This window comes from Labeo rohita, chromosome 3 (genome assembly GCF_022985175.1).
Source record: "Labeo rohita strain BAU-BD-2019 chromosome 3, IGBB_LRoh.1.0, whole genome shotgun sequence".
NCBI classification, from domain to species: domain Eukaryota; kingdom Metazoa; phylum Chordata; class Actinopteri; order Cypriniformes; family Cyprinidae; genus Labeo; species Labeo rohita.
The window spans coordinates 13,264,064-13,279,384 of record NC_066871.1 but is presented as its reverse complement, the minus strand read 5'-3'; the positions used below and the strand labels follow the sequence as shown (position 1 = coordinate 13,279,384).

At 36.6% G+C, this 15,321-nt stretch overlaps 1 protein-coding gene across 7 annotated transcripts in view; it reads right to left on the bottom strand.

Annotated features, from left to right (window-relative positions):
* The window catches only part of gpatch8 (G patch domain containing 8), a 41,457-nt gene extending 28,022 nt beyond the window's left edge, over positions 1–13,435 (bottom strand). For 3 of the 7 annotated variants that reach the window (XM_051105513.1, XM_051105514.1, XM_051105511.1), the window contains exons 1-3: positions 13,344–13,414; positions 5,535–5,612; positions 2,858–2,893 (exon numbers count right to left, since the gene is read on the bottom strand). Coding sequence is in view for 1 of the 7 variants with exons in the window: in XM_051105510.1 (XP_050961467.1) it covers positions 5,535–5,612; positions 13,344–13,388 (123 nt within the window). In the remaining 6 variants the exon portion in view is untranslated. Of the gene's footprint in view, positions 1–2,857; positions 2,894–5,534; positions 5,613–13,343 lie in introns of all 7 variants that reach the window. The other 4 variants (XM_051105516.1, XM_051105517.1, XM_051105512.1 and 1 more) reach the window with 2 other exon arrangements.
* Positions 13,436–15,321: the final 1,886 nt, after the last annotated feature.

Genomic DNA, 15,321 nt, shown 5'->3' with positions numbered 1-15,321 from the left:
CACACACATATACGCAGTGATGGCTGTCACCATCCACGGACCAGCTGCTTGGACTTCTACGATATAAATACACCTCTGGTGTTTGGCGGAAAATAGCCCTGACACTCTAGATCTGGAGCAGGAAAACGGGTAGCAAATAAATTGAAGCTCATATGTTGTTGTGCGATTGAGGAAACATTATGAATTGTGTATTATACTCAGGAGAGTAAAAAGTGACAGTGATAGCCATCGTTTTCTGCGGTGTGTAGCGTCTCTGCTTTTCACGAACACTGCGTGTGGCAGCTCTACTCTCCACACCCCTCCATAGACAATAGTGCAGGAGCAGGAATCATTTGGTTCAGGCAGGCAGCCAGGCCACCTATCCTGCTCTCTCTCGTGTCCTTCTGACCCGCACTCAGCTGCCCCAAACAATACCGAATAGACCTGATCATGAGATCTGAGAAATCTTGATGAAAAAAAAAGCAGTACCCCATTTGTAACCAGACACATGAAAACATTCTTCTATAGCTATTATTGTACATGATTATATCATTCAAATTCATAGACTTACAGTAATGAAGGCTAAGACATGCTACAGAAATATGTATTTTTATCTTATTTTTAGCATCACTTTTACCATGTCTAGTCTCAACAATAAAGATTTTCTGCTAAATTTTTGACTTATCCTATGACAAAAATAAATGTATTTGCAATTTTATTAATATATATGGGTCTATGACATGACGGCTAAATTTTCTGTCCAACTGCAAGTACCTCTTCTATGTATGGACCCATTTGAACTTTTCAAAAGAGATTAATTATTTGTCATTTTTCTGTTATTGAAAACGTCAAAATATCATAGTGGTGTGACCGTCCAGCCATAACTGTTGTTTTGGAAACGTCTTTGAAATTACCCTAAATGTATTCAGATTAATTTTCTGCACTATTTGGCATGATTTCCCAAGTGTTTTGTAATCCTGTATAAAATGGCAAAGCATTTGTTTGCTTATGCAAAGCATATTTCCATCATAATATACAAACAAATGTCTGATGACTTCCATTTTATGAAATATCATGTGGTGTGACCAATAATAGGAATAACTATTAAAATAAAAAAGAAAAAAAAAAAAAAAGAAAAAAAAAAACTAATTTCTGTGGTTGAAATATGAATCACTGCTACAGCATGCCTAAGTGAATGGTATTTTTAAAGCATTTTTATAAAAATAAGTCTTCCAACTACTTTTAAGAACGCAACTGAAATTATAAAACAAAAATATGAGATTGTTATTTACAAAAACTCAAAATAAAGGCAAATACATTGTTTCTAAACAATTATTTACTGAGAACATCTAGAAAAAAAAATTGTTAAGCATGTTACGGAAATTAATTTATTATAAATCACGGTCGCACCACATGACATTTTTCATGACATTTTTCATTGAGATGAAAAAACACTAAAATCACTTCATTTAAAATTTTAACATGAATTTGTGTGTACACAACATTCTTAATGTTTGAACAATTACAACATATTTTTTGTATTTTAAAATTGGCTTGCCAAAAATCCTTAAACGTCAGTGACCCACATAAATAAAAATAAATGCTTTATTATTATTATTATTTTTTTAGCAATGTGATGTAACTTGTAATTTGCTTTTTTTTAAACATTTTATTTACCATTAAAAAAGTAAATAAAAATGTGACCCTGGACAACAAAATCAGTCATAAGGGTCAATTTGAAATTGAGATTTATACATCATCAAGCTTTTCATTGATGTATGGTTTGTTAGGATGGGACATTTGACCAAGACATAACTATCTGAAAATCTGGAATCTGAGAGTGTAAAAAAAAAAAAATAAAAAAATAAAAAAATAAATAAATAAAATAAATAAATAAATAAATTCAAAATACTGAGAAAATCACGTTTAAAGTTGTCTGAATTAAGTTCTTAGCAATGCATGTTACGAATCAAAAATTACATCTTGATATATTTACAGTAGGAAATTTACAAAATATCTTCATGGAACATCTTTGCTTAATAACCTCATGATTTTTGGCATAACAGAAAACAAACGATTTTGACCCATACAATGTATTTTTGGCTATTGCTACAAATATACCCGTGCTACTTAATACCAGTTTTGTGGTCCAGGGTCACATATATGCAATTTAATATGTATAAAATTAAAAAAATTCCAATAATTGCTGCTCAGCTGGGACACGGTCTCATTTCTTCCTTATTGTTGAGCCCTGAAACTAATGCACATGGAAAAAATGGTCCTTTTGATATAAACAGGTGGTTTCCATTAAGCAGATGACCTGCTTTTAAAAACAGGACTGCAGATGTTTTATATGGGACATAAAACTCTTAGCCATGAAAGACGTCACTTTCATCTTAACTTGATGTATATTACAAAAAGGAAGAGATTTGATAACAGAAAAGCGAGACACAGGAGATTTCAGGGAATTTACCTAACCATGTCTGCATAAATTTACCTTAGTCATGGGGTCTGAGTGTAACTGGAGCAGAAAGGACAACATGGAGAGGAGGAGAGGCATCAGGCATGCAAGCCCCTGAAATACAGAGCGAACCAGAAGAACGAGACAGAGACAGAGACGAGAGCTGCCTGCGATATTATCTACATGCCTAGTCAGCGAAAAATGCAGTCCCAGTTGCACAAGCACCATGCCAGCACATAATGACAGAGGGTACTGTACACCGAATCACTGTGTTGAAGAGACAGAAAGAGGGACAGAATGATCAGAGAGATAGTGAGAGAGACAGAAAGAGAGAGCGAGAGACAGAGAGAGTGAGAAAGCGTTACAAGGAGCCCCTAAAGAGACAGGAGGAGGAGAGCAGAGCGTGCAGATACAAACCGGGTCAGAGCTGCTTAGCTAATTGGGGCCAATTCGCTGCAGGAGAGAAATGTCGAACACCCCAAGTTGTGTACAATACTGAAAATATCTGAAATAAACTGTCCTACACAAACACTTACACAAAAAACAAAAACACACAAGATACTGGGCACTAATGTGCTCACACACACACACACACACACACACGCACCACTTTCTCTCAATCTCTCTCTAGCGCCACTATGTGAGGTGGATGACACACTGAGAGTTTCAAATCTAAATCAGGTCAGTCTAGCTTGAATCAAATGGAGCAGACACACAGTCCCGTTGCGTAATTGAATTGGTGGCGTGTCTGTGTATCAGAGGTCTGCCTCCGAGCTGGACAAATCTGACTGACTCAGAGTTAATGTATTGACAGAGTGCTTTAATTGAACCACTGGATGTCTGTGTGCATAGATAACTGTCCTTCAGTATTAAAGTCTAGCTCTGAGAGTTGAAGCACATCTTCTGAAGGGGCGGTTGGGCGGTTTTGTTTCTTCGCCTTGTATGCTTAGAGGAGTCTATTTGCAGGAGGACAGAGTGAACTGCAACGTCAAACCAACAACATAACCTCTGTTTGGTGCTTATGCGGTGTGAATGTTTGCAGCTAGCTTTGTTGTGTCTATTTAATACACCAGCTGCTGATTACAGAAGCAAACCATAAGCAAATTTGTCTCAACTGGAGTTTTAATCATTTGGTGGTATTCTGTTTTTAAATCTGTATCCTATTATACATAACATCATTGATATATGGGCCATTCTACAGAAATAAGTCCAAACTGCTGTCCCACAACCAAAGAACACATTTAAAAAAAACTGTTAAGTATTCAAACCTTACATGTTTACTAAGAACCTTTTATTATCTACTGAAACCCAGAATGATCTTTAAAATATCAGTAAGTTTAAAAACATAATTTAGTTGGTATTTGCAACTGGGAGGCGGCTGTCCTGAACCCTAAACCTTAAATTTCAATTTATGAAAATGACATTGAAATTATTTTTGCATTTTATTCCATTGTTGTTTTTAAAAATACATTTTTTTTATTTTTTAAGTGAAGTAAAAAAAACTTTTATTTTAGAGTTTCTCTGTAAATTACTAAACATATTACAAAAAAAAAAAAAAAAAAAAAAATCCAAAATGATTTAAAAAGTGTTGATTTTAACTACACCCCTACATTTATGATCAGGAAACATTATGTATCCCCCTCTCTCATAGCAAAATTCTGAGATAAATGTGTTCAAAAGAATGGAAAAATCTGTGTGTAACTAAAGAATGTCACTACCGAACACCATCTTCAATAATTAAACACTTTTTGGGAGTTATCTCATAATAAATGGTTTTTATGTGTACAACTGTTCAGAACTGTGCTAGCTAATCATGTGCTGCTTAGCATCTTTGAGTTAGGTTCAAAAGCATCTAAAATCGTCACTACTGAAACATTTGGTGAAGTTTCAGTGGTGACATAAAACCGTAACATGACTACTGTAACAGTCAAGAATGAAACATGAGATGTTTTGTCAAAAATAAAGTATACTGAATTATCAGCTAAGAAGTTATGATAATGTTCAGTTCAATCTATATTCAAACTAATGAATCATTAAGTTTGAAATCAGTATGATTAACTTCATGTCCTGGAATTGGATTCAAACTACAGCAAATCTTATAAATCACACTTGAAATATTATTAAAATTGTAATTGCTATTACTTTACCTCTGAAAACTTTTTAATAAAATCTAAAAAATATATATTTACAACGAAGATGTACGCAAATTCTTAATAGGTAATATAACCCTTCTTATTAAATTACTGTTACTGTGTTTCGGTACTGACATATTTGGGGAGAGGACAAATATTTCAAAAATTTTCTGAAAATACAAGAATTAACTGCACAACTACTAGAAATGTGTTCCTTGGATATTATACACTTTATAAGACGTTTCCAGATCTGACTTTGAATCAGTTCTGTAGAATGGCCTATGCGTGTCTTCAATGCTCACCAAAGTTGCAAAAAATATGTACATGGGAACAAACAGTCCAGGCCTGTACTTTGAAACAGCCTTGGATAAGGCTGTTACCCATAAAATGAAGCAATCATGAGTAACAGATCAAAATCTATATGTGTGTCAAATAGTCCGGCCAGTGTTGAGTTATATATTATATGCACATGACTGTGCATGTCTGTTTATATCGTTTACCTTCGCCACAGTGTGCCGTCCACTTCACATTTCAAACAAGTGTCAAAATAAAACGCTTCATTGTTGAATACCATCTAATATCACACAAGCACATCCATACTCACTCACATCTGTGATCAAAAAATAAAAAATAATAGAAGCAAGCTGATCACAGTGATTGGTACAATCCAACAGATCTCCTTCACCTGTGTCTTCATTATACAGTCATTACACAGGTGATGACACCAGATGTGTTCACTGAAGGCCGGGGTGGAGAACAGGGAAGGGGACTACGGTGGCCTCCAGAAAGGGAGTGCTGACTTATTTTGGCGAAAAGGAGGTGATTTGACTATCTCTAAAATAAGGGAAGGGGCTGACCATAGAGGTGGTGTGGCTATCCCTGACTGGACCAATCATTCACACTCTCACATACAGGAAGCAGCTGTTCTAGTCAACAGTACAAAGTGAGGTGTGCGGCCTTACCGATTCTATGGGCTTGTCCAAAGACGCCTGTTCCAACTCCAACTGACCTTCCTCATACTGGTCAAAGTGATTTCCACCCTAGGAGGAAAAAGAGGAATGGAGAAGATGACAGATTAAAGCAGAGCAAACATTTCCTGTAATCTTATTTATGCACTAAAATCAAAGCGTTTCCCCTCTAAAAATCAAACGACATACAAAACAAACCGCAATGTTACATTCTCAAAAAGGAAATGAGGAAACAGAACAGAGACATCTAGTTTTTGTGAACCAATTTTTGGCTTAACGCTCAAAGCTAAACTCCAGACTAACCGGATCATTCATCTGCCTCGATTCCGACAGCAGGAATTTAATCAGATGAGAAAAAGGAGGTCACCTTGAAAGGGAGGAGGTGTGATTTCCATTCCACCTGCTCATCTTTTTCTCTATGAAAGATAGGTCAGTCAATCTAGACTTTTTCCCCTTTATTTTTGTTATTTCTATCTTTTCCTACTCGCTACTGAATGCAAAAGAGAAAAAAAATCTAAAGGCAACTGAATGGGATCAGACAGGAATGAAATTTACGCCTCTACTATGAGTGCCACAGCTCAGTCCAAACTATTGGACCTCTTCGGCTTTTCAAACACTGGGTCTATTACAACATAAACCAGAGACCAGTCTAAAAGTAACACACTCTGTGCAAGGCATCTCTTTAAAGATGACACATTATGAAGATCTGACCTTTTCCATGTTTAAGGTCTACAATCGGGCCCACGGTGCATTTACCAACCCAGAAAATGTGAAAAAGAACAACCCAGTAGATTTTTTGGTAAGACTTTCTCTGCAAGCTTGAGAAAAAACATGTTCTGTCACTGACTGCACATACGAGCACAGAACGTTATTTAGAGTCCCAGCCTCAGTAGAGACAAGAGAGCAGTGGATTTATTGATTTATTTACTGTATATTATGCAGCTGCCACACAAATCTAATAGAAACATGCAATTTCACTGGCATAACCAACTGTTTTTGTCAGTCATTTGTGTTCTTAACATAAACTTGTTATTTGACTGGTTCAGCTTCCACTCAAATTAGGCATTTTCAAAATGAGATGATCTGTGGGGAATTTTGAGCTGAAGCTTCCCAGACACATTCTGGGGACACCTGAGACTTACATCTTGTAAATAGAGGCATAATAGGTCTCCTTTAAGTGGACTAAATGATTGGAGAAGTCCATGGTCAAAAATCAGCATAAATCCTTATTTTTTGGTGCAAATACAGTAGTAAGTAACTTGACATTATCATTGAAGACCAGCAATAATAATTTTCATTTTGATTACATAATAATGGCAATATATACATGTCAAAGTCAGACATGCCCAGCTGTGATGTCTGGTTACTGGTTTAAATTTGGGTCAGCACACCTTAATAGCTTCAACAACTGATTGCCAATTAAGTTTAAAATACAATGAATTTAGGCCCAGATTATTCAGAGCTGTAATAGCTGTTAATGGTGGATATTTTGATGAATCCAAAATTGAAGTTTTTTCTATGTATAAACTGTTTATGTAATAAAATATGTTTTCGTAGTTTGTGTTGTCCCTTATTAATGCAAAATTATCACAAATTAAAAAGGATTCATGCTAATATTGTCCAAAAACCCACTTTTCTAAGCCGTTTCCAAACTTTTGGAGGGCAATATATATATATATATATATATATATATATATTTCTATATCTATATCTATATATCTATATCTATATATATATATATATATATATATATATATATATATATATATATATATATATATATATAGAAGATGAAAGAAGCACAGGATCATGGCAAATGAGTGGACATAAAAAACTAACAGCAGCTAAAACTGGTTAAAGCTGTCAGCTGTTTTTGTACACCACTACCCTTCTCCAGCTCTGCTACAGGGAGTCAACGCGTCCCAATGACAAGCCAATGACAAACACACACCCACCCGCATACACACCGCTTAAACCACAACTGGCCACTACAAGCTTCTGAACAACACAGCTATAAATTCACTCTCAACAACACAACGTTTGCACTTGACATTTATCAGGTGCAACAACATTCAATAGCAGACTCCCACATACATCCGACGGGAATACTGTGCGCGCTTACGCATGCTAACAAAGAAAAATACGCTCTCAGCAGGGTCACGATTTGACACGCTCTTGCCCTCTGACACAGCACAGTGTGCTGTAGCAGCAGAGAGGAGAAATATGTAGGCGGAAGGATTAAGCAGAAGAGCAATGCAATACTACGTATGACAGATGCATGTGCTGCAGATGAGACTATACCCCCTCATCTAACTGGTGGCTGTGAGGCTGTCTTTGTTTAAACCCTGACCCAAGTCACTGCTTAAAGCTGTTAAAATAGCACCTGTTCTGAGAATTTACACTCCATGCACACACAAAAAAATAATCAGTTAAACATCATGGGGGCAGCCGTCCCGCCTGAAAGCTTGCTTTATGTTCACCCGAACAGCTGATGACAAGGGTCAGACTCATTATGGGACGTCTGTATGATCCCACTGCTCATCTACTACTGATGATAATGTGAACAAGGCAAAGTATTACACAGTTCCAGGGCTCTACAGTGCGACAATTTCAGTTGCATTTGCGACTGAAAACTACTGCATGTGACTATGAAAGAATATTTAAAAGCACCATGTGCGACTGAACCTATCAGCATATTTGTGTTTGCGCTGAGGGGAGCTGCAAAGTTTTCTACATGTTTTTGCAACGTTGCGCTAACAGCTGTATGTGGAACTTGCTGCTTTGACAAGGGGTGTGGCAGTACTGAAACACTGTCTAAGCTATTTGCCAATCGCAACGCAGTGGGAGAGCTAACCAATCACAACACATTTTGTTTTTCGGAAGGCGGGCCTTTATTAAACCCGGAACTAATCGAGCCTTATGTGCCAGGCTGGGATAGATGTATTGCAATAATGTAAATTATGTTAAAAATAATGCGTTTTTCAAACCACCAAGCATGAAAGCAAATAAAAAAAATTGACATAAGATGACCATAGAAAAACTTGTAAAACCCTGTAAATCACTTTAAGGAGCCAAATATCACCTCGTAATGGGAAGGCTAATTTTGGATCAGAATTTGTGATTATTGATTAGAAGGTGCTCCTGAAAATTTTAAGTGCTCCTAAAAAGAAAAGTAACCGCAGAGCTCTGCGATTGGTCAGTTGCTCTATGAGCAGTCAAATATGACCAATGAAAGTGTCTCTCCACAGCTCAGCTCATGAGAGCTCATTCGCCCAATCACTTTCTGAGACTGTATTAGAGAAACAGGTGCGACTCTAAGGTGCTGAAATTAAAATCCAACTCAGACGGCATACAAAAACCATAAAAAATAAAATGGTTTTATTAAAGGATTTGTTCACCCAAAAATACAGCTGTTGAGTTTGGGATTTATGAACTAAAAGAGCTAATCAAAACTCAATTCCAGACGGAAATCAGAGACAGACAGTGACACCCTCTGTGGGAGACCTTTCTGGGAAATACATTTCCGTCCTGCGCGTATTCTCCTCTCATCCCGTCTGCTGGTAGCAAAGACATCTGCCCGGCGACAGCAGGATCAGCGACAGTTTGAGTCCAGACCCCTCAGGAGCCAGAGCTGAACTCATATCAGCAGAACTTTGAACAAAAAGGACAACCACTGAGAGAGAATATGGCATGGGGCACATCGGTATATATCAAGAGAGAAGAAATCGACATGGAGGCTTTGCTCTAAGCGGAAAGGAGCTGAAGGGGTTTTAAATGAACTTGTGTTTTTCAGCATGCACACAAAACCTTTGTTTAACTGCAGCCAAGACAGGAACACAATGCAGAAATGTGACTGACAGTTCATCTGTTGTGGATCAACCAAGCAGAACATGCGGCTCAGACCATGTACTGTGTGATTCATCAGACTGTAAGCTGAACTAACAACCCAAGTTCTGCAACTCATCTCCCAGATCCTGCACACACCTCAGCGCCGCAGCTAGAAAATACAACCAAACATGGAGAGAGACCACCACAGCAAAGATAAATAATCCCACTTCATCATCCAATAAAAGACATCTCGACCTTGGGCAAGCTGGAGAATGCGACACTGAACCGATCCACGTGAAACCGCACGGTGTGATGTCCAATCTTGTACATGGATAGCGATCTTGAAACACCCTATTGGCCTGACTTTATTTAGCCTCTTCAGATATGCACAAATAAATATATGCAGTGCATTCGGCTGTCTGCCAGACACTGCAAGTGAAAAAAGCCCACAGCCAAGTAAAGACAAGCCTATGTCATAGACTGTCAGACTGCATAAAACGAAAGATTTATATAAACATACCTCATGAATAAAGATGGACCAAAGGCGCAAAGGTGAAGCAACAAACATACAAAACTGACCACTCCATCAAGAGCTGAGGGGAAAGTACACAGACCAGCACATTAGTATGCTGGCTACAGTCAACAAGAGGCATTGCTGTTCAAAGATAGACATGCTATGCAGGTAAACACACAAGGCATTTGAATTCACAATGCACTGCCTTGCCTAAGACAGAGATGAGCAAAACGTAAAGGAAAAACCCAAGAGAGAATGACCATAGTTATGTATTTCTGAATGTGACCTCTGTAGGATGTCTATTAGGCCTAATATTTACTTTCAGTTTTTCAATATTTCATGGGTTTTGTTGTTATACGCTATAATTTTCAGGTTTCCATTTTTTCCTGTTTTAATTTTCTACACTATGTTTTAATGGTTATATTTAAAAATATTAATCAAAAAGAAATTATAAAACTTACATAATTTACCAGCAATTTATTAAAAAATTAACAAAAATTCAATTTTATTTTTACCAAATTCTGTGTTTTCTATTAATTAATATGATTCCATTTTTTTTTTTAAAGTTTCATTAAAGTTTAATAACTAAACGCATCTCTAAATAATGTGAAATTTTTCTTTTTCAGAAATATGTGTTGTGAATCATTTTTCTGGTAAATAAAATGTGTTTTTTTTTGGTCCAGTAAATGTTCCTTACAAATAATGTTTTTATAATAACTGTGTTATTAGTAGTAGTACTATCATTACATTAAGTAATATATTTCTGCCCAGTTTCTTCAGTTTCTATTTTGACAGGTTGCTGTGAAGATCTTAAGTTTCTGTTTGTATGATACAACAGTTTTCTCAAAAGAAACGGTAAAATGCTCAAGAAGTGACTCTCAGAGCAGTGCTTCAGATTACGTCACGGTGCTTCATTATGTGTGTAGTAAACAAAACCATGCGTCTGCGCCATTCATTCACACAGAGATGGACAGAACATGCAGGATTCATATTTAAAAAGTATTTTTGTGGCTTAATATTTACAAACACTAGTCAATATCGCTTGAGTTAAGTGTACAGACCTACTTTTTGATTTATTCATCCAAAATGTGTCAAATTCCATGACATTCCGTGTTATACAGTACATTCCATTTTTATGACTGAATTCCATGATCCTGTCTGCGTTTTCCACATCATGGAAATCATAGGGCCCTAAACCACCCAGCAAAAGAGGATCATATGACCACATATAGGCAAAAATGCTAAAATATAATTTTAATGATCAGTAAAACAAAGTCAGAAATGCAGAAATTTTAGTCTAAAGTTTTCTAAACAAACACATCTGAGTTCCCATGTTTTCTTCATGTCATTGTTTTCTCATAGCGGTGTGCAAATGTTAATGCTCCAAATGAACTCTGACTTTAGTTTTCTATAAATATATAATGTGGTTTACTAACATGCACTATGACTGCAAAGCTCTGCATGTTTATTTTATTTTGATAGCTCGCACTGTCTAATTCCAAATGCTGTGCCTAATATTTGTTGTGAATTTTATTTGTTTATGGCCTAAACTAAACTGGTAAACTAAACCAAATTTCCATTGTATTTATGTAAGTCTTGCATGAGCACAGTGGCTTTTTTATATATCTGAAAAGGAAAACTACAGCACAAATGTACACTACAGCTCAAACGTTTGGGGTTGGTAAAATTTTGTAATGTTTATAAAACTCTTCTATTCATCAAGGCTGCTCAAAAATACAATAAAAACAATAACATTGTGCAATACTATTACAACTTTAAAAAAAAAAAAAAATTTTAGCCATTACTCCAGTCATCAGTGTCACGATACTTCAGAAATAATTCTAATATGCTGATTTGCTGCTCAAAAACTTTTCTTTATAATATCAATGTCGAAAACTGTTGTGGTGCTTAATATTGTTGTTGAAAGCCTGATGTTGGTTTTCTAAAATCTTTAATAAAAAGGAAGTTCAGAAGAACAGCATTTAAAGTAAACAGAAAATGTATGTAACATTATAAATGTCTTTACTCTTGCTAAATAAAAGTACTGAAATCTTACTGACTCCAAACTTCTGAAGAGTAGACTAACAAGGCTGGTAAAACTAAACTATGTCCGAAAAATTCAGAACAGCAACAACCACAGTGTCCAAACACTATTATCGATTGTTTAAAGAATAAGCAAATGTTGTTAATTCTGTCGCCAGCCCCTGACAAATTGCCAAGGCAAAGCTCTCAGTTGGCTGCTGGCTCTAATCTAAACTAAGGGCTTCACACTGTTCGTGGGCACTCTAATAAAAGCCTGTTTGTTCCTGTCAATACTCCATGCACAGCCCAACTGGGTGGTTTCGAAAACCCTTCTTTCAGATGGGGGCTGGATGACTTCTTTGACAACATGGCCCATCTGCCTACACACTGGTGTGGGACAAAACTAACCCAGCCTATAGATCAGCAGAAAACCTTCCCTGAAGAACCATAAAGAATTATATTAAGAAACCCTCATGACAAATTACATTGTCAAAACAAAAACAGCATTGATTTCTCTAAAGATGCACACAAAATGCACATGCGTTACTCAATAAACAACTCAGAAAACCTATTTTAATCATGGCATGCCAATGCTCAAATGCCCAAGCAGTCAAGATGCCAGATCTGACATCAGCAAGATGCAACAAACAACGGATTTCTCTTATCACACTGAGTCCATGCATTAATACTACAGACTTTGCAACTGACAGGAAAGTAGTCTTTATATCTGCTGACATAACTTGCAAATCAGGTATGCAAAATACAGCACAAACATGCTATTGTGCAAGACAAGAGTCAGTCTGAGACAAAAAACAAATCAAACAATGCCTGTATTATTCACATATAGTCAAAAACGCGAGCAGACACAAGGCATAATATGACGGCTAACGTCCTAGCAAGTTAAGTTAAAGCACAGTTTTGAATAAAAAGCTTTATTTACAAAACTCAGCATTTGATTTTAAAGCTTCACAAGTAAAAGCAAACATTTTAAACGCAAAGCAATAATATTACATCCAGGTGGTTGTCAGCAAATGAGATATTTGCTCATATTCTTTCGACTGAGGCGTTTATCTCTCAGTGCCAGGCCGGGCACAGCTGCGGTCATCCTAACAGCGTCAACCCCCTTCTCAAATGAACAACATATCCCGTCAAACACAAGGGCTCAAATGACGACGCTTCTCAAACTTCAACGGCCATCTGGATACGCATTGGAAATTCTTTAAAATGTATGAGGTAAACTGGAAAGCCACACGGACACCTTATTGGTCTTGAGCTTGTCAATGCTAAACTCGGACGATACCGCTGTTCCAGTGTCATAGAGACAACGCGATCTCAGCGGCTCAAACTAGAAAATACAAAATTGTACAAAACACAGCTCTCCAAAATGCACGTCGATCCAGTATGTTTCGGATATGTGCAGTTCTTGTAGTATTTTTTACCTGGAAATCACGTTCTTCGTTGAATCTAGAGAATCTGTCGGCCATTTTCTCTCCTGTTCGCCTCGTCTCCTGCGTTCCGACTTGTTCCTCTGTTGACTGAAACGCCCAGTAAAGTAAGCGGATGAGCGACTGACCAATGGCAGCGCGCCACTGTTGATTGACGGGCTAGCTGTCCAATCACCTAAACGCGTAATACTCCAAACGCAGTAGCTTTGGAATAAAGCATTTTGAACCATCGCTGGTGTTTATGAATGGTACAGTGTAGGACTACCGTGCATTTATTACAAAAAAGGGTCCTGGAGACTTTTACAAAATTTACGCATCCGCTTTAAATGTTTACAGTATTTTATCTGAAGGTTTTGAATCTCCGAATAATAATTAAACATCAGTGACGATACATATTTTATTCAGTTTGTTACTTTGGATATTTTTGTTGGGTTGTGTTATTGTATTATGTATATACATGTGATCCTGGGCCACAAAACCAGTCATAAGGGTAAATTGTTTGAAACTGAGATTTATGCATCATTTGAAAGCTGAATAAATAAGATTTCCATTTCCATTGGTTTGTTAGGGTAGGGCAATATTTGACCGAGATACAACTATTGGAAAATCTGGCATCTGAGGGTGCAAAAAAAAAAAAAAAAAAAACAAAATACAGAGACAATCACATTTAAAATTGTCCAAATGAAGTTTCTAGCAATGCATATTACTAATAAAAAATTAAGTTTTGATATATTTTCAGAAGGAGATTTACAAAATATCTTAGTGGAACATGATCTTTGCTTAATATCCTAATGATTTTTGGCATAAAAGAAAAACCCATACAATGTATTGTTGGCTATTGCTACAAATACACCTGTGCCACTTATGACTGGTTTTGTGGTCCAAGGGAGACACAGCATTTATCATATGTGTGATTCTTTTTAATCAGCTGTCTTTTGTTAGTTACTGTGAGGGCACCCTCTGGTGCCAAGAAAAAAAAAACACCCCACTGCCTGACAAGCTTGCCAAAGGGGCGAAAAAAAAAAAAAACATTGAATCAATTATCCAGCCCATCCTTATATGTCTGTGGCTGACATAAAACTGTATTATTAAAAAAAATATATATATATAATATATTTAAATATATACAGTACTGTGCAAAAGTCTTAGGCCACTAGTATTTTCATCAGCTAAAAAATGGTTTAAAGTCAGTTAAAGTTGGTCTTTTGCTGTAGTGTGTCAGTAGGAAATATCAGTTTACATTTCTGAACATTCATTTTGCCATTAATTATAATAATCCAGTGATTTTTGTATGGAGCACAGGCTGTTGTCAGACTCCTTGTGCAAACAGAGATCTGATCTCTCCATCATTCAATCCAGTCTGTCTTAAGAAACAGAAAAAACGGAGACAGACTAAATCCAGAAGAACTGTGGCAACATCTCCAAGATGCTTTCAGAGACCTACACCTACAAAGCTACAGTACTGTTAACATTTTTGGGCAGTTAGGCACATAAAATGAGGATGCTGTCAAAAACAATGTCATAAACAGATTTTCTTTATCAATGAACTTCTATTAACTAAAATAAATAGGCATTTGATGTGACCATCCTTTGTGTTTAAAGCAGCTTTTGCCCTAGGTGCACTTGTGCAGAGTTTTTCAGGTAGCTTAGCAAGTAGGTTACTTGAAACATCTTGGAGATGTTGAAACAGTTCTTCTGGATTTAGTCTGTCTTAGTTTTTCTGTTTCTTCATGTCATTGCAGAGATAGATTGGATGATGGTGAGATTAGATCGGTGTGGAGCACTGGCTGTTGTCAGACTCCTTGTGCAAACAAAAATCTCACTAGATTATTACAATTATTGGCAAACAGAATGTTTGGAAATGTAAACTGATGTTTCCTACTGACACACTACAGCAAAAGATAGAAATAACTTACTTTAAACCATTTTAACTGGTGAAAATACTAGTGGCCTAAGACTTTTGCACAGTACT